General features: G+C 40.3%; 3 protein-coding genes across 21 annotated transcripts in view; 2 read left to right on the plus strand and 1 right to left on the minus strand.

The window, feature by feature from the left end:
- The first annotated feature begins 29 nt into the window (after positions 1 to 29).
- MITD1 (microtubule interacting and trafficking domain containing 1) lies at positions 30 to 6,439 on the plus strand. Of its 2 annotated transcripts, XM_035115508.3 has the most exons (7): positions 30 to 292; positions 2,298 to 2,399; positions 2,520 to 2,656; positions 2,737 to 2,823; positions 4,062 to 4,177; positions 4,491 to 4,551; positions 4,638 to 6,439. In XM_035115508.3, exons 1-7 carry the CDS (start codon positions 172 to 174, stop codon positions 4,731 to 4,733), a joined length of 720 nt encoding a protein of 239 aa, XP_034971399.2. In that variant the 5' UTR covers positions 30 to 171; the 3' UTR covers positions 4,734 to 6,439. The 2 variants fall into 2 exon arrangements, with proteins under 2 accessions (XP_034971399.2, XP_088524790.1); XM_088668664.1 differs by lacking the exon at positions 2,737 to 2,823.
- Positions 6,377 to 12,991, minus strand: LIPT1 (lipoyltransferase 1). Of its 8 annotated transcripts, none has more exons than XM_035115503.3 (3): positions 11,480 to 12,991; positions 8,631 to 9,959; positions 6,377 to 7,896 (listed from the first exon to the last, which is right to left on the minus strand). In XM_035115503.3, the coding sequence occupies exon 3, from the start codon at positions 7,665 to 7,667 to the stop codon at positions 6,546 to 6,548; it is 1,122 nt and encodes a 373-aa protein (XP_034971394.3). In that variant the 5' UTR covers positions 7,668 to 7,896; positions 8,631 to 9,959; positions 11,480 to 12,991; the 3' UTR covers positions 6,377 to 6,545. The 8 variants fall into 8 exon arrangements, with proteins under 8 accessions (XP_034971394.3, XP_088524782.1, XP_088524786.1 ...); XM_088668656.1 differs by having other exon boundaries at positions 12,249 to 12,974; XM_088668660.1 differs by lacking the exon at positions 8,631 to 9,959 and having other exon boundaries at positions 6,377 to 7,675; positions 11,480 to 11,588.
- The window catches only part of TSGA10 (testis specific 10), a 37,519-nt gene continuing 25,799 nt past the window's right edge, over positions 11,809 to 23,528 (plus strand). For 4 of the 11 annotated variants that reach the window (XR_015949760.1, XM_060273446.2, XM_088668646.1 and 1 more), the window contains exons 1-8: positions 13,031 to 13,718; positions 16,207 to 16,323; positions 18,251 to 18,466; positions 19,974 to 20,039; positions 21,033 to 21,200; positions 21,987 to 22,142; positions 22,853 to 23,026; positions 23,167 to 23,244. Coding sequence is in view for 9 of the 11 variants with exons in the window: in XM_060273446.2 (XP_060129429.1) it covers positions 13,659 to 13,718; positions 16,207 to 16,323; positions 18,251 to 18,466; positions 19,974 to 20,039; positions 21,033 to 21,200; positions 21,987 to 22,142; positions 22,853 to 23,026; positions 23,167 to 23,244 (1,035 nt within the window). In the remaining 2 variants the exon portion in view is untranslated. Of the gene's footprint in view, positions 11,927 to 13,030; positions 13,719 to 16,206; positions 16,324 to 18,250; positions 18,467 to 19,973; positions 20,040 to 21,032; positions 21,201 to 21,986; positions 22,143 to 22,852; positions 23,027 to 23,166; positions 23,245 to 23,528 lie in introns of those variants that run through there. The other 7 variants (XR_015949761.1, XM_088668647.1, XM_088668648.1 and 4 more) reach the window with 6 other exon arrangements.

Below are 23,528 nucleotides of genomic sequence, written 5' to 3' on the forward strand. Positions count from 1 at the left end.
TGCCTGTCGGTTTCCAGTTCTCGGAAATCACGTGACAGGCGGCAGGCGTGGAATCCTGCTAGTTTCAGGTTTGTTTTGGTGACTGGTGTCTCCCGGACGCTTGCCCCTCTCCCTCGTACGGCGAATCGCCCTGTTAAGCGAGGAACCCGACGCCGTGCTTTCCCAGTGGTCATGGAAGACCCCGCGGTGCTGGTGCTGAAGCGGGCGGTGGAGCTGGACTCGGCTTCTCGCTTCCAGGAGTCCCTTGTTTGCTATCAGGAAGGGATTGACCTCCTGATACGGGTCCTCAAAGGTGAGGCTTTTTCGTCCTCCCTGCAGGTGGATTTCCCTGTTAGGTGCGGTCTGAAGGCAAAGAGGAGCGCGGCAAAGTCCTAGGTGCTCTTCCTTTAGAGCAGGGGTTCCCAACAAAATTTTCTCGAGGACCCCTCATCGAGCCGCTATTGTGACAAGGCCCCCATTAATTCCTAATCCTAAAATTAAAAAGTGAGAGCCAAATTAAGAGTCTTTTTATATTTTATATTTATACGTTTTTTACAGTTACGATTTAGGTTCAATGGACACTGACAAGATCGGTTCGAGAGTCACTGACTTACTTGCTTGAACATCAAATGCATTATCTTCCTCTTCATCTGTAGGCTTTTGTCGTTTTAACGAACCACTTTTTAACCAACGGTCCATTTTTAACTACGCGAACTGTAGCTTCCGCGAAAAACAACGCTTTTGTGCGCGCTGCCTCTTTGCAAAACAGTAGTGTCTGTAAAGCGCCACCTAACTGCATACAGCAGAACTACTGCCTCTATCTAATTCTAGTTTTGCGCTAGACTCTGCTCATGCAGGAAGCGGCCAAAACAAAAAATCTGTTATCATACGAAATATATTTAATATATTTTTTATTCTAATAGCATCTTGCGGACCCCTCTGGCATAGCTCGCGGACCCCTGGGGGTCCCCGGACCACCTGTTAGGTACCACTGCTTTAGAGCAAGCCCCTTGGGAACCTGTGTAACTTCGAGGAGATGCATATAGGATCGTGGAGCCCATTATCTGTTTAAATAAAGCAAGTCATCCTGCACTGTTTGTAAATGAGTAGGAACACCCTGCTTACGAAATAATATGTAGATTTTTTGATTTTTTTAAATACTTATTATCAAGTTTATATACCGCCCTATACCCGCGGTCTTATTTTTCATTTTATTTTTCATTTACTGTATACTTTTCAAAATTATACATTTCACTAATTTTACAATCATCTTGCCATTTCAAAACTTTACTTCCTTCCCCCTCTTTCTGGGTTCCTTAATTTGTTTTTAATATTTTCTGCATAGCCAAATTAACTCAATTTACTCATTCATCTTCTTTACATATATACTCTTATAAAACTGCAGGTTGTTATAATAATCCTTCCAATGTTTTTATCTGTTTATAATTAATAAATATTCAATAAACCATTTCCATTCTTTTATAAAAGATTTGTTATCTTGATTCCTTATTCTTCTGGTAAGTTTCGCCATTTCTGTATATTCCATAAGTTTTTGTATTCATTCTACTATACCCGCAGGTCTTAGGGTGGTTACAGCATAAAATCAGAATATAGAAACACAAAATACATAATCAAAATAAAAACAACCCAATAATCCCCATCCTCCCCAACACATTTTAAAATGGCATTGGATGCCAATCAGCCAAAGGCCTGGTTAAAGAGGGACGGGGAGGCACTGCAGAAAAGGCCTGTTTTCGTGTTGCCACCCTCCAGACCTCTTATGGTGGGGGCACACAAAATAGGGCCTCAGAAGATGATCTCAGGGTCTGGGTAGGTTCATCTGGAAAGAGGTGGTCCTTGAGGTATCGCGGTCCTGAGCCATTTAAGGCTTTATAGGTCAAAACCAGCACTTTGAATTGGGCTCCGGTAGATTATGCTACCTTAGATGCTACAATAAGCCTTAACTGCCCAGTAAGTTATTATGGCAAACATATCCTCCACAAAATTATATAATCCTTAAGGGAATTCAAAGGTATTCATAGTGCTTTAGTCCATGGTCCTTTAGGAGGGTGAACAAGATGATCAGGAGCCTGGAAACTAAGCCTTATGCGGAACGGTTGAGGGAAATGGGTATGTTTAATCTGGGAAAGAGGAGATAATGATAGCCATCTTCAAATATCTAAAGGGCTTGGCATAAGAGTTGGGTACCGGTCAGTTCCCCTGTTGTGTGCATGCAGGTCTAAAATTTAAAGTGAAAAGAAGGGAGTTGATGAACTATTTTTTTCATTGTCTTTCTGCATCTTGTATTCTGTTTTCAGCAACAAACGATCAGAAGAAAAAGGCTCATTACAGAGACAAAATAACAAGTTACATGGACAGGGCAGAAGAGATTAAGAAATATATTGAGAAAGAGAAAGAAGGTATGAAGCTGTAATGTAAGTTTCATTATTATGCCTGCGGAATTATATATTGGATTTTTCTTTCATTCAAAGATGCCATGCTGTAATTTTTTTCAAAGTGAAAAGTTTTCTTCTTTTTAGATGGAAAATACCACAAACAAATTAAAATAGAAGAAAATACAAAAGGTTTCAGCTATGAAAAGCTGTTCCAAGAATATCTTAATGAAACTGTTACAGAGGTTTGGGTGGAGGACCCTTACATTAGGCAAGTCCATCAGGTAAGACATGGTTGATTTATACAGTCAAAACGATTTGTTCTTTTCCATCTAAAAAATTAATCTTCTTTACTTATTTACAGTTATACAACTTCTTAAGATTCTGTGAAATGCTTGTTAAAGGACCATGCAAAGTGAAAACTATACATCTTCTTACTTCTCATAATGAAGTAAGTATTTTACACTGACCGCAATCCGGTACCCACTTACTTGGATTGTGTCCCAAGGAATTCAGCGATACTTGCTTCTGAGTAAATGATGATAATGATAATAACAGCAACAACTAGACCACCAGCTCCCCAAACACACTTAAATATTATATGCATAGGGTTGCAGTGTTATTCCATATAAAGTTGTACTTACTGAAGTTAAGCAGTTACTGTAATTGCCATGGCAAAAGTAAAAAAAGGATTTGCTTTTGCAATGAATTTTTCAGTTAACATTTTGCTAGCAGTAATAATATATTCTGGATTCAGAATGGGTCTGAAATTACAGTAGTATGCTACCTTTTTTCTTTCTGAGAATACCAGTCTATTTCTGACAGATATCTTGAACAACTCAGTAGTGAAGGAAACAAGATGGAATTGATTGCTATATTTGTACCTATAAGTAGACACTTTTTGTACTGGGGAGATTGTTTTAGGGTAAGGGCAGGCTTGTGAATAGCCACTCATCTAATTGCTTGTGTTTACTAACAATAGGGAAATAAGAGTTTGTATTAATTAGAAGAGAATGTTAATTAAAGAAGATTATGTTGTGAACCGCCTTGAGATCTGTGGATGAAAAGCAGTATACAAATTTAAATAATAGTAATTAAATTTAGGTAATTGTAATTATAATAAAGGAAACTGCTTTATAGTGAATTAGACGATTGCTTGATACTGTCTATTGATTAGCCAGGGTCTCAAATGTTTCAAGTGGTTTCTAAGCCTTCCTGCAGATGTGAAAAATTGAATCTGGGGTGATACTCATGCAAAACATGTTTTACAACAGGGTTGTTCTCCTTTCAAGCCATTAGTGTGCTCAAATGACATAATTTAAGTGTGTTTGGAGAGCTGGTAGTCTAGGTTTTTTTAACTGTAAATAATCTTTTATGGACTTCATTGCAAGTCTTAGTTTGAATTCATAGTTAGCAGTGTGTGTAGGTGGGGCTTGGTTTGGTGTGTGGTGTTTTCATCTTTTGTCCTATGACATCTAACCTCTTAACTTTTACTTATTCCATCTACCAAACACACACATTCCATTTTGTAGGATACTTTGCAGGAATTATGTTTAACGTTAAATTTTAGTATCTGCATTGGTAAAAGTGAAAATATTGAAGAGGCTTATTTATTCTGAGAAATATATGAATTTACAGTATGTCGGCCATTATCTTTATTTGATTTTTAAAGCAAACAAATCTTTACAGGGCAATGAACAGAGTCAACAAATGACTATCCTAGAAGAGATAAAACAATCCCTGCAAGATTTTGGCGTTACTCTGGATGTATCATACTCTCCATCAATACATGATCGAGAAATTAGGTTGGTGACATGTGAATAAAATGTTCCACATTGATTAAGATACAGGTGGTGATAATCAACTAAATCATGATAGTATATCCATTGAAATCAGTGGATTTATTTCAGCAGCTCAACCCTGAGAATGACTAACATTGGCTATAACCCATATAATTGTTTATTAAGACTGTTATCCTAATTCCACTTACCTGTGCTCCCTGATCTTTTTACATATTAAGAGTGCTGTGAAATTATTTTCTTTCTCTGGTTAACCTTACATATGTCTAGTTTCTGTATTTTTGAAGAAGCACTTCTCTTTTTTGCATTTAACACACAGATTCAACAATGGATGGCTGATTAAAATTGGAAGAGGCCTTGATTATTTTAAGAAACCACAGGTGGGAACCAAATAGAAAAATATACATTTTAAAATAAATTTGAATTGCTGAATGGCTTAATTGGTAGAATAATTTGTTTCCCACAGGGTCGTTTTTGCCTTGGATACTGCGATTTTGATTTGAGACCATGTCATGAAACTACAGTGGACATCTTTCACACTAAACATACAAAGAAAACATGACCCTCAGTTTCCGTTCCAACCAGTCTCATTGGTGTGTTTGGTTTTTTGAGCAAGAGCTACTCCTTCCACTATGCATTTTTTGTAAAGTAGACTGATTGTATTTTTTTCAATTTAAAAAATCTGCACATCAGCCCAATAGCTTATCTAAACAAAATGGCATGTTTGCCCCGGAGTAATGAACTGTCGGTGAAGAACACAATTCTGATTTGCTTCCTTGCGCTAGACTATCTCATTTTCTCCCCATACCATGTGGAAGGATACTCAAGAAAGCCTCTGAAGTAAAACATTTGACTACTGCATTTGTCTCTTAACAGCTACAATTCAGCAAAACTTGATTGGTGCACAGGAAATAATTGTGCATATAGCTGGAAGATTTATAGCAGTTTTCACTACAGCCATTTGCACTGCGTATAGATTTAAGTTTTAAACTGAGAAGTTGGTTGCTTCTTCACCAGGTGGTAGAGGTGTCAAAGAAACCCTCTGACAGCATTTTCCTCCTATTTTAACTGGGCTGGATTCAGACTAAATTAGTTCTTCTTTAGTCCCATACATAGCCATGAGACAAGTTAATCACGACTAACTTAAACTTGGCTAATTTCAGTTAAACCAAAGCTGTAACTAGCTTAGTCTGGAAGGATACACTCCATATTAACCTCAGGGACCACCCACAAGTTAAACAGGGATATTGATGGTTCCCAGACTATATTTTAAGAATCACTGAACTAAGCAAGTAGCAAAAATCTTCCAAACTCAGATATTATAGGCATCTTAAATGTGTGAAAAAGCAGCTAACTTCACTGGGGATCAAAACTGGTAAGATGCTACCGCTATGTATAATAAAGCTGTCCACTTAATATGCTCAAGGAATTTGGAACCGTACAGGGAGCTTTTGCCTTTTATGCCAATTTACTGAAGAAACAGAATTCTGGGGACAGTCATGCAGCTTCTGTCACAATAACAGGCTGATGTCATCACGCAACAATGGAGTTTCCCACATTAGGGGAACCTCAGACCGGCATAATACGGACATGATCACTGTGGATTACCTATGCGAAAAGGCAGAACTCTTATAAAGGAGAGCAACCCAGACAGACACAGGCTTCGACACTCTAGAGTCTAGAATCGGCACAGCAAAATCGAGCACTATGCCAACCTGTCAAAAATGAGAGAAGGAAAGAACATTCCTGTGAACCTCCATTAAATAGCAGCCTCTTGGTTAATTCCTATGTTCTAGGTCTCTCTTTTAAAGCCACCTTCTAATAAACTGCTAGGAGGTACATGATCACCAAAGTCTTAAGTACTTTTACATTGATGATTGACTTAAATAGAAGTTGCTTTCAAGTAAGGCTCTCAAGCTAACAACGCTTAGCATCATGCCTCTATTTCTTACTAGAACTGGGAATTCAGAAGGCATAAATTGAGCTTAAGATTCTTGTCTTGAATGTCTAGGTACATGTTTTTAATGCTATACTATGCCATGTTTCTTTCTACCAGTATTTTTATTTTGTTTTATACTGTTTGCAAGCCATTGTGTGATCCATTTGGGCAAGTCTGTAGGATGCTAGCTTTAAGAAATAGATATGTACATTTTAAAAGAGAAGACTTCTGGACTGGTGATAACCATTTTAAAAAACAAAAGTGACTTGATTAACAAGTTTGTATTTTTTTTATTTTCTTTGTTTTAATAAAAAGTGAATTTGTTTACATTCAGCAGTCTGTTACTTCACTATTAAATCTCATATTTGGCCAAGTCCTTAAAACCCTTTGCTAGAATAAGACTGTATTGATAAAGGATTGATTATCAAGAATCAACTACATTAGAGATACTATATTCTCACACAAGAGATTCCACTTGCCGTGTATCTTATAATCTGTGCATGTTCTCATCAAAGCATCTGCTACTGCAGTGGTTTCCTTTGGACAGAATTTGCTGCCAATAAGATGGTTTTTCAGTTCATCACACATGATTGGTGGCAACCAGAAAGGAGGCACGTCAATGTTGCAAGTTTCAATTTTTCCATTTTTTACATCCACATTTATCTTAATTTCAAGGCAAGATTGTTCATCAACTATATTAAAGGATGTGCTCATACTGAACTTTGGTGTTTTGCCATATAGCCAATCCCAGGATTGCAGTTCTTTTGCTTTGTTATTAATTCCAGGGAATTCTGTTTCATCAGCTGGATTTATTTCAACAATATGGTTATCAATTTGGTGGTATGCAGCATATTCTTCTGCAATGGCATCAATGAGCATCTCACAAGTTAAAGTAGGTTCTTCTTCAAAGAGATTTTTCACTAAGGCAGGTACACTTGGCGTGGCATTGCTTTTTATCCCATTGTAAGGACTCTTGAGCACAGTTGATAAAATGAATTTATCAGCACTGCAGAGCAAGGTGCAGTGATGATAAGCAGCAGTCCTTCCTAATTTTGCAGCAGTTCCTGAGATTTTAAAAATCCCATTTAACAAGAGGTCATATCTCTCTGTAGCCTCCACATCTAATTGGGGCCGCAGGGCTTTCAATGCTCCAACCACTAGTTTTAAATTTTCCATTCTTTTATACTTCTTCCTATTTGTAAAGAAAGTGAGATTGATGTTGCCAGGATCATGGTAAACTGTTCCTCCCCCACTTTTTCTTCTAGCTAGTTTTATACCATTCTGTCTCATGAATCTGAGGTTACATTCCTGCCAAGGATTCTGATGTCTACCAATCACTACAGTAGAAGAATTTCTCCAAAGGAAAAGAATGTGTCTGTTTTCCAAATTCATATTATCATGGATCCAATCTTCTAAAGCTGAATTCTGATAAACATCCTGGGAAACAGACTGCAGGATCAGCCCTCTCGTTGCACATTTGAAGCCAGCAGCTGGAACTTTGAGAACATACCGGTAGCGTAACTGGAAGCATTTCTTCAGAGATGACTGGATTATCATGTTTTAGTCTAACAAAACAATCAAAACAGTATAGGATGATACACGTTTTGCATAGTCTCATTTCAAAAGATCATGTCTGTGTTTCATTGGAAAATCATTTAAAACAATTCTGTTGAATCAGATTTTTTAAAAGACTTATTTCTGCTTTCTGACAAGTACCGTAGATAGTTTTATATGACTGAATAATATGCAGAAATTGTCTATTCCAGTTGTGTGTTTTACTGACCACCTAAGGGAAAAAACAGAATTCATTGTTTACTCTCAAATAGCTCGTATGAGGGGATATGAAAGATTTGCTAGGGTAATTTGTGGCTTTACGTTAATCATTTTAGTCCTTTGAAATACCAAAAAGGACAATTAGTTATTAGGCCTTAAGCTACAAAGGAAACAATACATTCCCTCCCACTCGCATTAATTTCACAGCCCAGCCATACATACCAAACGTGAAGGTCTCAGTGCTGGCGCAAGTGGATAACACTAACTTTTTATATACCACAGGTTTCCACTCCCTGTAATGGGATAGCACCAAGAATAAAGCGTGCGTGGCAAACGTCTTCAGTTTTGCGCAGCACCGCAACCACGCTGGGGAAATTGCAGCAGTTATTTCTGTGGTTAGAGACTATATTTTTGCAGGTCCTGATGGAGACTAAGGCCAGGCTCTGCACCCGAATAAGCTTTGTTCCATGCTGGCAGGCCTGGCAATGGAGATAGAAAGGGCACATTCCGCGACCCACCCGCTCGAATTAAACTGAATGCAACCTTGCTAGGACAAAAAAAGGAAACCCCCGTCGAGCTACATGGGGCTCTGTATATGGGACTGCCGCCCAAAGGCACCGACCGGATCCTCTCAAGGACAACTTGCCGAGCTCCCGCGGGACGCCACCACGAAGATGGGAAGAGCATGGCAAGAGAAGTCCCTTCCAGCTTCTCCTAGCGCCCCACAATACCCGTCGCCCTACTTACTGGGGATCAGCTCCCTTTGCCCACGCGGGACGTGCGTTAAGTAGTCAGGCGGTGGCCATAGATCTAGAAATCAGATGTAACGCGCGCAGATCTACATAGATCCAAGAAATAGTGAAGAGTCGCACACTGTCTGGATTAGGTTGCTCCCCAAAAAGTGCGCGTCTGTTTCCAAAGGAACTTTTGCCACAGCTGGTACCTTTGGGCGGACACTCTTGCACAACAGCTACTCCAAAATCCTTTATTTCGCCATTTGTTTTCCATTGAGCAACACACATCCTTGTCAGAAGGTCCCGGAAGTTGTCTATACAGTAGCGAGGCTACAGTTTTTTTCGAAATGTAGTCGCACAAAATTCCTTCCGGGTGCGCACAATAGTACCCGCCCGTGAGTTCCTATCACGAGTGCTCACTTCTTACCGGCAAAAAAGTGGCGTATTTCAGTGAAAAGTGAAAATCCGGACAGAAAAGTTGCTTTTGGCACAATCGTTGAGCTTTTTACTTTTTTGTCCAATATTGCAAATCGCAAAAAAGTCGTTTTTGAGCTATTTTTATGGAGGCACTGCTGACATGGGCAGCCACGCGTCAGTACTTTCCCGGGCATTTAGATGCATTCCGACCGGACACTGTTACAGAATGCAGTACTGTACTGTATTGCCTTCCGACCACTGTTGTTCGCTCCCCTGCAGCTGTTTCCATGGCAGTTGACGGCATTTTTCTTACTAGCGGGCAGAGGGGCGGGAGTAGATGCTGTGGAAGAGCACTGAAGCGCACGGAAATTTACAGATAAAGGCTGTCATTTGCATCGGCACTTCTATGGTTTTGCCATTCTCTGTTGCCCTGAAGCAGGCAAACCAGCCCGACAACATGAGAATCCGTATCCAAAGATTTGGCTCTTAAACTCTGTTTTTATTTTTTCCTGAATATAAAATAGTAAAGTCTTATACCATAAATATAAATTGGCAAAAGCATTTTAACAAATGTCATTGAACATCCGTTATTTCCAAACCATCATTTTCTTTAACAAACTTTTGAGAACCGACTACATTATTAGAGCTAGCTTCTGAGGGAGTGCCTACATTATTTTGTATCCCTTCTGGTATATTTTTCCCTGTGTTTTGGAAAAAGCCAGTCATAGGCCCTAAACTGATTTCCTCAGTGTTTTGAAATAAATGGTCATCTGCGCTTGGAGTTCCAATATTTGCATCTTTCTGTATTATAGATACTGGTGTCTTCGTTTTACTACAACAGTTGCCCATGGTGTAGTTACCATGCAGATATCAGAAACAATGCAAAGTCAGTGATGGTGGTCTTCAGGGAGACTGCTGCATAAACCTTATGCAAAAAAAAAAAAACAACAACCAACAAAATACTATTATAATAACTGAAGAAATTCCGTTAACTAACGTGTGATTCTAGCAACTATGCATTTTGCTGTTATAATAAATATTAAGATGCAGGAAATTTAACATTCATTCTATTTAAATGAACAAACACAAAGAATATGGCCCCTAATACACACACACACACACACACACAACACTGAAAGTCTGCAGGACAAGTGAACAATATAAATAACAGTGGTTGTTATTAATGGAAATAGCAATACAATATTAACAGCAGGGTTTTTATTCAACTGGAACTCACTGGAACATAGTACCTATCAGGTGGGTGCCATTGCCATTATAAGAGAACAAGGCAGACATTCATGGTGTGTTCCAGCACCTCTTTTTATAGGAAAATAACACCGGTTAACAGTAAGGTAAAGGTACCCCTGACCGTTAGGTCCAGTCGCAGATGACTCTGGGGTTGCAGCGCTCATCTCTCGTTATTGGCCGAGGGAGCCAGCGTACAGCTTCCAGGTCATGTGGCCAGCATGACAAAGCTGCTTCTGGCGAACCAGAGCAGCACACGGAAAAGCCGTTTACCTTCCTCCTGTAGCGGTACGGTACCTATTTATCTACTTGCACTTTGACATGCTTTCAAACTGCTAGGTTGGCAGGAGCTGGGACCGAGCAAAGGGAGCTCACCCCGTTGTGGGGATTCGAACTGCCGACCTATCATCTGAATATTTAGTATACCCGCGTCCCTATCATCTGAATATTTAGTAAGTAAAATACTATTCTGTGCCTAAGTTCTGTGTCTTAGTCTTTTCAGAAACAAGAGAAATGTTGATTAATATTGTTAGATATACTGTATATTAATACTACTATTCATATACTATAATTAATATCCAGCAACTCAGTTAATTGTGTTCACTGAAATAAGGCATCAGTTTATTGCTTTGTTTGTATCATTTAAATTATTTGCATAGATGAGCACTTTGTTGCCACATTTTTTAGCACAATAGACCATCCTTATTTCTGTCATGAAAGGAGCCAGTTATCACATGTTCTTGTTAAACCCCGTTATATCACTCTTTGTGAAGCGCTTCTTTAAGAAGGAAAATTATATTCTGCTGCATTTCCCCTCAATTCAGCTGATACCTTTTATTTACAAAGCATGTTGCTATTCTCCTATGTCTCCAGAATCTGTTAGATGCTCTACAGATGAAAACCAACTTTTGATTATCTGAATCCATGTATAAAACCTGTTGTTTAGTATATATTTGATATCAGTTCACCCATCAGCTCAGCCTGTAAGATACTATGTCTATAAAATGTTGCTTGATTTATAAAAATATTTAAAAGTACAATACTATGTCCATAGTATTGCTGTTTAATGTGCCTTGAAATTACAATTACTGTGCAATGTGACTTGAAATCCAGCCTCTATTTGTGAGATAAATGCCACAGAGCACCTCATTTTTCTATTGCATCTGAGAGCGGTAAGAGCAAGCTGTAATTGCTACTAACCTGTCAGAGATAAGCATCAAGAATGCAAGATAACTTGGGGGCGTCATGGAAACAGAGTTAATCTCTTTTCTCCATTATTTGATGAGCAGATTGCTGGTACTGGAAGCCAATCCCCAATGAGCATGTTCTCTCTAAACTGAGTTGTATGTTTATATGAGATACTTTGTGTTGACTAGCAGCAAGGAGAGTCTCCTGGATACAAATTCCCTCTGCTAAAACCTACAGGATGTGGAAAGGCATGAAGCATATTTCTCATCTTCCTTCAGCCATCTGTTTTGCAGAACTCAAGAAGGAACTTTCATGATTTTAAAGTGCTTATTATTTACCAATAAGTGGGATCCACAACAAAGCTGTCCATCTAATTGGGCATGCCTTCTGCTGGAACTCTGCTGCCCCTTCCCCTCAGTTTTCTGTTTCCATCCACCCGCCAATTTGCTGAGCATGATAGTAAGTCCTCATTAGGCTCAAGGGAGGGGTTGCCACCCTTAAGCCTTTTCTTTTCTTAAAAGTTGTTATTTCCATGTGTATTTGCAAACCTGGTGGTTACCTAAAGCGTGCTAATACCTCCCTCTTGTTTGTGAGTAGTGCTGTTTTGCCTGCATCAAGAGTGGCACTTGGATAAACCAGTCTACAATCAAGAGAGACCTGAACGAAATGTTGCAGTGCTGTCTGTACTGGCTGAAAAAACAAAAGTTATAGTCATAGAGAAGACTCCCTGAGTCTTAATTCACGTGCATTTAAAAAAAAGTGCCCCCAAGTTTGATTTTACCTTCCTCTTTGTGCATAGGTGCTGCCATTTTGGTTACATTATGACAGGCACACAGCCCTAAAGTTGAGAGATAACATATAAACTGATGGTGGTACAGTATCTTTGGTTGTTTAGTAGTTTAGTTGTGTCTGACTCTTCGTGACCCCATGGACCAAAGCATGCCAGGCCAGGCACTCCTGTCTTCCACTGCCTCCCGCAGTTTGGGCAGACTCATGTTGGTAGCTTCGAGAACACTGTCCAACCATCTCGTCCTCTGTCGTCCCCTTCTCCTTGTGCCCTCCATTTCCCCCAACATCAGGGTCTTTTCCAGGGAGTCTTCTCTTCTCATGAGGTGGCCAAAGTATTGAAGCCTCAGCTTCACGATCTGTCCTTCCAGTGAGCACTCAGGGCTGATTTCCTTAAGAATGGATAGGTTTGATCTTCTCACAGACCATGTGGGACTCTCAAGTGTCAAGTCTCCTCCAGCACCATAATTCAAAAACATCAATTATTCAGCGATCAGCTTTCTTTATGGTCCAGCTCTCAGCTGGTATCTTTGAAAATCACCCTAAATCTTGCGCTGACTCTGCATGTCTTTAATTTCCCTGAAATAAAATAAAAAATACCAAGGGCTAAAGAAAATTAATATTCGAAACACCTCGTGCGATAGCCCTGCGAGCCTTAGTACCCAAGAACCTGTCGTCGTCGTCGTCCCCTGCCCGCGCCTCCGCGATAGAACTAGGCGCAGCGCGCCCTTCCTTCCAGCAAGGCGGCTCTTCCCCCCGCCCACCGCCCGCGAGAACGGCGCGAGCGGCGGTTGACGCGGCCGGACGGAGTGCGCCGCGCGCTAGGGCGCCAGATGAAGGGGGCGGGGTCAACAAGAGGAGCGCGCCCCTTGCCCGGTTTTGTCTAACACAGGTAGCGAGAGAGCCGGAGGGGAGGGGGAGCGTCGCGGCGCCGTTGCCAAGGAGACGCCGCGAGGGGCTAGGGAGGCACGTTCATTGTGCCAAGCGCGGCCGAGGGCGGGTGGGGAGTTTACAAGCGCTCAGGGCGTCCTGGCTGAGGAGAATAATCAGAGGGGCCTTGAGAGACGCGGACATTAACTCCACCCCCCGCAGTTATTATTTATTTTTTTGCTATGGGGGCGGGCATGACAGCTGGCTGGCTGTCATCCCCTTCCTCACTAGGTAAACCCGCCCGTCACACGCCCCAAGCCGTGCGGCCGTTAAGGTGAAGCAGGAGGCGGAGGATTGTTGCCTCCGAGGCGTCATCGCTTGCGCTGGCCGCTCATTGGTCCGCCGGGATTGAGAGGGAAAAGGTGGCGAAGGAGCGGGCGAGGCTGAGAAAGCTGAGCGGAGTAGCGACCGAGTGAGAGAGAGAGTGTGGGGGAAAGGCAGGAGTCTTTCCGAAGCCGACAGTTTAGCTGCTGTCATGAGCTCTAGAAAATACCCCGGGCCCGGGCGCAGGAGGAGAAGAGAAGTTCTTTCCAAGGTACAGAGAGCCCCTAACATGGGCTTAGCCAGGGGAGGGGGCGGGGGGGGGCAAAGGCAGCTGCTCCCCCCCCAAAAAAATCAGTAACATTTTTTAAAAGTAGAAATTGTACAAAGATTTTGATTTTTCTCAGTGCTTGGGGGGTGGGGTCAAAAGAAAGTAATTTAAAAACCGAGCTCCGTCGGTTAGAGAACTTGGCGCTGATCATGCCAAAGTTGCATGGGTTCGATCCCTGTATAGGACTGGGCAGTGGGCAGCCGCCTATTCCTTCATTGCAGGTAGGTGGACCTTCAGAGGGACCCTTCCAACTCTGCAGCTCCCATGATGATCACACCATACATTTCATTCCGGAATCTGCTAGGCAGAGCCGCAGACGGATGATGAGGACAGGTGGGTTGTCCTGTCCCAACCCCAACATAAATCCCAGCTATGCCAATGGCCACCATAGCTGCCAAGTTATCCCTTTTTTTAAGGGAAATTCCCTTATGCTGAATAGGCTTCCTCGTGAGAAAAGGGAAAACTTGGCAGCTATGATGGCCACCAAGGAAATAAGGCTAAGAAGACACCCCACTTGCTTGCCAGGCAGGCTGCAGAGATATATAGGTGCGCACACGGAGGCTGAGTCTCAGCAGTTGTGCTTGCTTGAAGCAGGTGGTGGTGCCTTTTACTTGTAAGCATGGGTAGCTGCAATCCTGAAAAACCCACACTGTGGAATAGATGGGTTTTCAGCTGTCCACCGCAAACCCCCCCCCCAAAAAAGTTTGCAGAGTAGAATGAAAGAAAATCCACAAGCCCAACATGTCCCTAGTATTATGTATGGGGAAATACACCAGCCATTTCATCTCTTTCCCTTAGGATTATTTCTAAAGTTATATTTTAAATATATAAAATAAAAGTTTAATAAGTTTCTGGCGTAGCAGCTACCCCTGAGAGTACCTAGTCGTTAAGTCCTCAACCAAAACAAACTCTACTGTCATGGCGACCGATAGCCTTACATGGTGTCAAGTAGGCATGGCTTAACCCCTCTGGGTGCCTTTTCGCTTTTGCACAGAATTAATCCAGAGTCAGTTTCATTCAGCAAACCTACTAAGCACGTAACTGTGGTTGCAAATACAATGGGGAGACTTCCAGTTGCTTCCTTCTCAACACCAAATCACCTAGCCCTGTAAACATATAATCATGGAGAGCGTATATAAGTGATAGATGTTTATCTGGTATTTTTAAAATATTCCTTTAAACACAAAATTTACTGAAATTCTAGCATTGCTTTTTCAAAGTCATTATCAGACTTTTATCTTTTAGCAGAAAAATCAGTGTGAATAGCTTTGAGTTCTGTGATGTTGTTTTAATGGTGCATGTTAATATAAAAAGGGGAGTGTATGAGACTGGGATACAGCACTATTTGCTGAGGCTTTCCAGAGTATGATTGTCTGCTTTCATGCGTCATAATATCCTCCATGTAACAGCCCTTTATATTTGATAGTCATCTAAGATCAGATATCCAAAGGGCTTTCACATGGAGGATGGATTAATCTTGTTTTCTCCTGCTCTGGAGGCTAGGACCTGAACCAATGAATTCAAGTTACAAGAAAGGAGATTCCAACTAAACACCAGGAAGAACTTTCAGATAGTAAGAGCTCTTCGACAGTGGAACGCCCTCCCTTAGGAGGTTGTGAACTCTCCATCATTGGAGGTTTTTAAGCAGAGGTTGGATGACCATCAGTCATGTATGATCTAGTTGAGAGTCCAGCATTGCAGGGGGTTAGACTAGATGACTCCTAGAGAATAATGACATGTGGGTGTCCTGCCTCCATTAACATAAATCCTGGCTATGCCTATGCTTGTGAACTGTTAGAGAAGTAGGACTAAGCTCAACATTTAAGATGGCCCTAGTTATTACTACATTCTTTCTATAACTTCTATTTTTGGACACTCCAACCACATGTGCTGATATGTCCCTATAGTGGGACATCCTCTCCAACATATGGGAGAACCATTTGTTTTTATATAGGCTAGGCGTCAAGGTATTAAGTACCAGTTGTACACCATTTTAAGGGCTGTTTCTCTGGATGTTGCCGATATGCATTTTTATGGCACTTTTGCCCACAATCTGTACCCTGCCTCTTCTTCAATTTCTAAACCCAAATTTAGTTCCCACCGCCTCAAATTTTGCTGAGGGAAAAGCTGAACCTCTATAATAGATTTATACAAAGATGATATTAACCATTTTGTGAATATATTTTCTTTCACAGTTATTTTTTCATATTTCGCCACCTGTCTTGTGACTTGGTTTTTAACCTAGAAATTTGTTGATGAACCATAGATGAGCACACTTCAACTGTGGTTTTCCAGCCAGCCCTGATCTCATCCAATTTACAATACCTTATGGCATTCAAAATCAAAACTTGCATTTTTTCAGCCGAATGCAGAAATAGACTATCACAAAACAGGACTGTTCTTTAAACAGTTTTTGCTTCTTTTTCCCCAGAGGTTGACAACAAGAGAAGAGCTTGTGTTAGGTTGTCCATTTTCTGAAAGCGAGAGAGCTTCAAAATCAGAAGACAGCGTTAGGAAAGACAAAATCATCCAACAACTGCAATCAGAGGTTCTGTCATATTTTTCTGAAATTTTGGCTATTTGTAACAACTAAACTAGACCATAAACATAACATTTTGCTGTGAAAAATGGATTTGTCCGCTCATTAGAAATGTAGGGACAAAATAATTGCATGGGTTCAATAGTTACATTGTAATGACTATATAATTAATCAACCTGTGATGGCATTTTATTATGACAATATCCCTTTGTACTAATGGGCCTTCCCAATGCAAAAACCCTATAGGTTTAGCTCATTTGTTTACCGGGGGTATATGGAGAGTAATTACAGTACTTAGCTGCATCAGGACTACTTGGCTTTTATCAGTCTTGATTCAGACCTGACAAAACTAAGTTTATGGATTCTTTAGAAATGGATGAATATCGTGTTTGCCAGATTTGATATCATTGCATTGATCAGAAGAGCATATGCTGATCATAAGATTGCTCATGAGCAGCAAAGGGCAAACACAATCCATACTCCTTTTATATAACATATAGCAAATATTTATTGAATACATAAATTATTCAGACTGTGGCAGGAATCCACCAGCACTCATGGGAAAATGTGGCATGATCTCTTAGAGTTATCAAATGAAACTTTAACACATGGCATGATAAAAGTCTGTAATTTTATCAGGACAAGTTACTTGTAGTTTACTGTTGTAACCATTGTTTTCTCAAAACTTATCTTCTGTACCATGAAAATAAATAAAAACAGTATTTAAAAAAGACTGCTCATTTGCTTAAAGGCTACAATATTAGCAGTGGCAGTAGCAGAACATTCTTGAATTAAAGTGTATTTTATAGGGCTGGTTTGCATGACATGCTAAGCCAAACTTGATTTTAGTGAGATGTGAGCATGTTGGTTTTGGGGCAGGAGCTTGCAGCTGCTTTGTTCCCCCCTGATCTTTTTTGCTGCCATGCTGCACTTAAGGTAAGCCATAATTTGACTTACCATGTCCAAACCAGGGCTCTTCACTAGCCATGAACTGTAACCAAAGTTTATTCTTGTTTACAGCTTGCTGTTACCAAGGAGAGAGTTTAACCATGAGCCCTGGTTCAGACCACATTCTAAGCAAAACAGCTGTGAGCTCCACTCCTGGAGCTTGCATACTTGCACAGTCTCACTAGGATTAGTATGTCATGCAAGACAGTATTATAACCTTGCTAGTATTACTGGACAGATTTTATTCTAGTAGGCTCCCTCCATGGGAAAGCCATAGATCCTGGGTTTTATTTCATGCTTCAGGCTCTATTGTATGTTTTACATGGAACTTTGTTATCATTCAAGATCCTTAGAAACAAAGTTGCTGCATAATTAGGCACGTTCCATGAGCTGCATTATATGTTCTAGCTTTCTAACCATAGAATTAAGACACTGAATTTGACATACATGCATCGTGGGCAGATTTTAAAAGCTTCATTGTCATTCAGGTTCCAAATGAAAAATAACAATTTCCATACAGCTGGAGGCCCTATAGGGCATGATGATGGCAGGCTGCAACATGAGTTCCCCTTGCCCCCATGAGCTTGCATGTAGTCTTTGAGCCCTTCTGTAAGATGAGGCAAGATGAGGTGATTTGGTGGGAAGAACATGGGAGCTGGGTTTGACTTTCACTTCTGGACTAATTATTTTGCAATTTTAATAACACTTCATTCCTCTGCTTTAAATTAAATCAGTGGTGTGACCCAGCTTTTATAGGCTGGTCACTTTGGCCTTAAAAGTTCTCATTATCCAACCATTATCAGATTTTCTGAACAATTCAGCATATCACTTTTGAAGCACACTGGTCCTTGCTGTTTTTTTTCCATGTGGGAGCAAGCAGTTTCAATGTACCTTAACCATGGTCAGCTGCTCAGGAACTAATGTCTTGCTGCCAAGACTTTTAAGATGTAAGAGAAGTGAAACAATTTTGTTCTTTTTGACTTACAAGGTTGAAGAACTGCGAACAAAAAATATTGATTTGGAGAAGTATGTTACAAAAATACTTGATAGTAAGAAAGAAGTAACAACTCAAGTGGGTAACTTGGCAAGTAAGAATGAATATCTCTGTAAAGAGCTTGCTCATGTAGACAAGATAGCAGAACAGCTGGAAAAAGAAAAAGAATTTGTATTGGATAGTGCAGACCAGGAAATTGCAGAAGCCAAGGTACTTGAATTAATAATGAAAATTTTATACATGCAATGCTTTTATAGTTTGTTCTTTTTGAAATTAGTTTCACAATTACAGGAGAAATGTCCATTTCTGAATGCTCATGTAGTTTTAAGAGTTTGCATATATGTGAAATACTGGAATTGTAACCCATTGGAAGAGCTGTAGCTCAGTGAATGAGCATCTGCTTTGCATGCAGAAATTCCCAGATTCAGTCCCCAGCATCTCCAAGTAGAGCTGCTGTCAGTCAGTCAGTGTACTGTAAACATTACTGAACTGATGGATCAAAGGTCTATCTCAGAATAAGAGAGTTTCCTATTTTCTCTCAGTGTTCCAAGAATTTTACAGCGTACACACACACACACACACACACTGCTCACCAAGTAGGTCAAAAAATATTGTAGACATTTAGCCTAGAGGAGGGAGGGAGCAGAGGAGGGTAAACTTGCAGGCACCACTATTGAAACTGTGATATCCACCAGTTGGAGTCTGGTATAAAGGGCATACACTTAGACTTAAAGAATTCTGAGCACATGAATTTGTTTTGAGTAATACTTTTATATTATCAGAACTCAACTCGCAGTCCTTCAACATAAAAATCCACTCCTGGTTACCCTAAGCTTTATTCATTCCAGCTGGATAATTTAGGAGGGATTCATTGTGTTGCTGCTATTGTTAAACAACCAGGAGTCAAAAATCCTTACGAATCTATAGGGTGTTTGAAAAGTAACTATACACCTATTGGATAATGTAATCCAGTAGGTGTCTGGTTACTTTTCAAACTCCCTGCGCTTCAAATCCCACAGAGATTTATCAGTAGATCCTGATCTACCTTGTGCCCAACTCTGAGCTGCCCTCCCTGCCCAAAGAGAGGTGCCTCCTCACACTGCTCCAAAGGAGCCTGGGAAGAGGATGCCCCCAGCCTTAGTGGTCCAATGGAGACTGGCCAAAGGTGAACATGAGGCCAGCACCTTACCTTGGGAGGCAGCAGTGGCAGCAGCAGGTGCTGCTGGGCCTGCATGGTAGAAATTACCAGGCACTCAGCTCCCAGGCAGGCCTTGCACACAGCAAGCACAAGAAAGGCCAGCACAGCAGCTGCCTGCCTGCTTGGCCTCCCTCACCCACTTACATGCTTACTCTGAGGCCACCTCAGTTCCTGGCAACCAGCACTCCATGGCCAGCCTCAGAGGCACCATTTGCCTGCAGAGCTTGTAGCCAGGGCTGCTACAACAAACAGCTGGGTAAGCCTTTGGGAGGCAGAGTCTCAGAGATGCAAGAGGACATCAGAGAAGGGAAGGAAGGAAAGAGGGACAGCACCCCTGAGTGCCACAGCACACTGGTTGAAAACCACCGTGCTAACTGACTGGCACCCCACCTCTACTGGGTTTGTCATTTTTGGCTCATCTTAATGAGTTATCCAAATGCATTATTAGTCAGTGAAAAATATTTGCCAAATGCTCTATTTTCAGTTGACTAACTAATCATATTTTTCTTTTCATTTTAGTCCCAGATTAAATGCCAACAAAATACTATACGGAAATTGGAACATAAAATCAGTGCCCTTAGCTCTGTAAGTTGCATATCTTTATTTTTGCTGATAAAACCTCATATCATATGTACATTGCAAAAAACATTTGCACAGATTAGTACAACTGATATGTCTTTCATAAGATATTTAAATGCATAATTGTGGTGTTAAGAATACATAATATTCAAAATGCCCTTATTCTGCATATTATGTCTTTTCAGTGAGATTTCTCTTTCTTCAGCATTAACAGTGGTTTGACCTCCCTGCATGTCTGTAACACAGAAAGCAATGGGCACAATTCTTTCATATTCAGCTTGCATCTCTGAGCACATGGGAAGACATTGGGGATGCAAACTGAACATGGTCATTACTGCACCCTTTCCTAACAACCAGTAGGTGTGTGGAGTTGGTGGGCGGGTTTAAAATTTTTACCTAGAGATATACTCTCTTCAAGTACAGAAATTCAAGGAGTAATCTGTTTATAAGGAAACCTTTTTCCTAGAGCCTCTTTCCTTAGAAATCTCATCTACCTGTCAGAATGGTTTGGGTGTGCCATTTCATACTTACATTCTTTTCACTTACAGAGTGTACTATGTGCACCTGCACCCAAGCCAGGAAGCTCTGTGTATTCCCCACCCACCCCTGTCTAGCAGAAAGATTGGCAAAAGTGCCCTATTTTTCATCCACACCCTGCTTTATAAAGGACAAAGAAGGAAAGAGAAGGCAGGTGGCAAAACCAATCTTCTTCTCTCACTTAAGTTGTCAGCTATGAAATTTGTTCAGTGGTGATAGGCATTCATAGCCACATGCATGCTAGGTTCTCCCACTCTTCCCAGCCTTTATTGTGAAATCTGCTTCATACAACCAACTCTACAGTATTAGTCTTGACAGAAACAGCTTTAATGATTTTATAATAAGGTAAATTCAGAAAATCTGAAGCATACAAAATCTTGTTTCTGTAGAAATGTGTAAATATTTGTCTTAGTTGGAAAAGTATGTTTATAGTAATAATTTTTTCGCTTTGGCACTTAAAAGCCTTCCTCAAACATTGAAATATCACAGGAGAGGCGTCCCTCAAGGCTTGACAATTCTATGAAGTCAGCAGAAGAAGACAGATATCAATTGAAAAAAATGCTTCGAAATACATCAAGTCCTAGGCGCAGCTCCTCTCATTCTGTTTCAAAGGAGCTTTCCCCCATCCGGGTATATTTTTCAGCTTTATTAAAGTATATATTTGTGCATTTCTTCAGCTGATTTTGATTACTTGGCACTATCAATATGTTAGCGAGGGACTGAAGTTAATTAATCACGCTACCTAAATCCTGTTGAAGTCAGTAAGATTTAAGCAGCTTTACAATGCAGTTCTGTGCATTCCTACTCAGAAGCAGGCCCAATGAGTTCAATGGAACTTGCTCCCTGATAAGTTAGAATTGCAACTTAATGCATACAAAATATAGGTTGCATTTTCTGGCATGCATGCTATCTGGTTGCTGCATACTGCTGTTGGATTGCAAGCACTAATTGATGATGGATTGGTGGATGGATGGTTCTGTCATTGGGAAGATGTTGTACTACATTATCTTTTGTCATTTCTAACTTTGTGATACGTACATAGGTTTATACTATTATCAAGGTATCCGTCAACTTAAATCTTTATTTAGACTCATTACAATAGAATTAATCACATTCTACATAGTATCTAACAAAAAGCATTTCAGAAAAGTTAATCGTGCACAGATTAATATGAACTGAACAGACAGAATGATATCCAATGGTTAGTCATACTCAAAGTAGATTAATTGAATTCAATAGACTTAAAGTCTCTGATTAAGACTTAGTTGGATATTGCCCACCATCTTCCTGAATAATTTAAAACTGGATAATCCAATCAAATTCTAATGTTTGTGACTTATGGATGTTATGGATTGATTGATTGATAAATCAAAAGCAGTAGAAAAGGAAATCAACTTCTCTTCATTAACTGTTTAGGGATGTAAATCTGATCCAGAATTTCAGCAAATGTTGAGAGACCGTGATGAATATAAGACAATGCTGGAAAGATATGAACGTCACATGGCAGAAGTTCAAGGCAACATCAAGGTTCTCACAGCAGAAAGAGACAAAGTTATTGAACTTTATGATCAGGTAATGTTTACAGGCAAATGGAATATTCTGGTAATAATTTATTATTGTATCCTGCTTGTACATTTACATTGGGAGGAAAAGTTTTGAAATTTTGAAGATAATGAATGAATGAATGAATAAATAGATGTTATCTCTTCCATCATGGAAAGTAATATGAGCAGCAGCTAGTGGGAAGGGGTGGTACCACAGACCTGACCTAGTTGCACTGCTGCTGCCATGTAACAGGATGGGGTAGAGTAGGGTGGTAGTGAGGACAGGGTGGTTCAAATATGGTAGTAGGTATGCTGGATTGGCTCTGCCGGTGTGCCTAAACCACCATAACTGAATTGCTACTTTGCCTTACTTCTTCACCATCCTGATACACAGCAGGTCCACGGTGACACTCTTCCCTGCCAGCTGCTCCTATACAAACTATCAAGAACATAGAAAGAACTTTGATGAATTAGATCAAGGATTGATTTATTCCAGGATCATGTTTCCACAGTGCCAGCCTGATGCCTCTGGATAGCTCCCAACCTAAGCAGGTTTTAATAACAACAGGCCTTCTCTGTTGCTTGGGCTATTTGTGGATATGACATTGTGGGTTGTATTCACTTTGTATATATCTGCTGAAGTAAGTTGGTTCCAGTTTTGTCTTTGGTAGGCTAGTTACAATTTAAGTTGTCTTGAATTGGACAAATCTGCATCTGAGTTTTAATTTTGAATGATAGGCCCAAGATGAAATAAGTCAACTGCGAAAAGAAGCTATGAAACTCCCGAAAGCATCCAAAACTGCGATGACTGCACAAGCTGTTTTGAGGCGTGTGGAATCAGAAAGGGATGCAGCTATTTCTGATTTCCGAAGGATGTCCACTGAACGAGATAGCTTGAGAGAGAGGTTAAAGGTTTGACTTTTTATCCAAATTCATTTGTGCAACATCTGTTCAACATAAGACAATTGCCAAGACCGTTGTGTGGTATCTAATCTAATAGATTAAATTTTATTATACTAAATGTATTTGATTTATGTTTTTGTTTGATACAGATTGCTCAAGAGACTGCATTTAATGAAAAAGCTCACCTGGAACAGAGAGTTGAGGAACTGGAGTTAAATGTTCAGAGTGTAAGGGGAAATGTTTCCTTATTTTAAATATATAGTAAACGTTAAACAAGTGGTTAGAAGCCTGTAATGACAGAGACATTGAAAAGATACATTGAGTGATTTTTTTTGTATAAAAATACAACTCTTACTACATTATTCAAGAAACATGCAATTATTTGAATGCATTAATTCTTACGTTGTTTTTATTTAGTAATCTATACAGAGCTTTATTTGTTTGTTTGCTTATTTATTTATAACTCGCCTTTCTCCCAGTGCAGGAGTCAGACCCAAGGTAGCTCACAACA

This window comes from Zootoca vivipara, chromosome 4 (genome assembly GCF_965207765.1).
Source record: "Zootoca vivipara chromosome 4, rZooViv2.hap1.1, whole genome shotgun sequence".
Taxonomy (NCBI): domain Eukaryota; kingdom Metazoa; phylum Chordata; class Lepidosauria; order Squamata; family Lacertidae; genus Zootoca; species Zootoca vivipara.

Excerpts from the sequence above, each read along its gene's own strand:
- MITD1 (XM_035115508.3), top strand. The coding sequence starts at position 172 with ATGGAAGACCCCGCGGTGCTGGTGCTGAAGCGGGCGGTGGAGCTGGAC. Across the intron at positions 2,824-4,061 it reads TTCTTACTTCTCATAATGAA|GGCAATGAACAGAGTCAACA; the intron begins GTAAGTATTTTA and ends AAATCTTTACAG. Across the intron at positions 4,178-4,490 it reads ATACATGATCGAGAAATTAG|ATTCAACAATGGATGGCTGA; the intron begins GTTGGTGACATG and ends TTTAACACACAG.
- LIPT1 (XM_035115503.3), bottom strand. The coding sequence starts at position 7,667 with ATGATAATCCAGTCATCTCTGAAGAAATGCTTCCAGTTACGCTACCGG.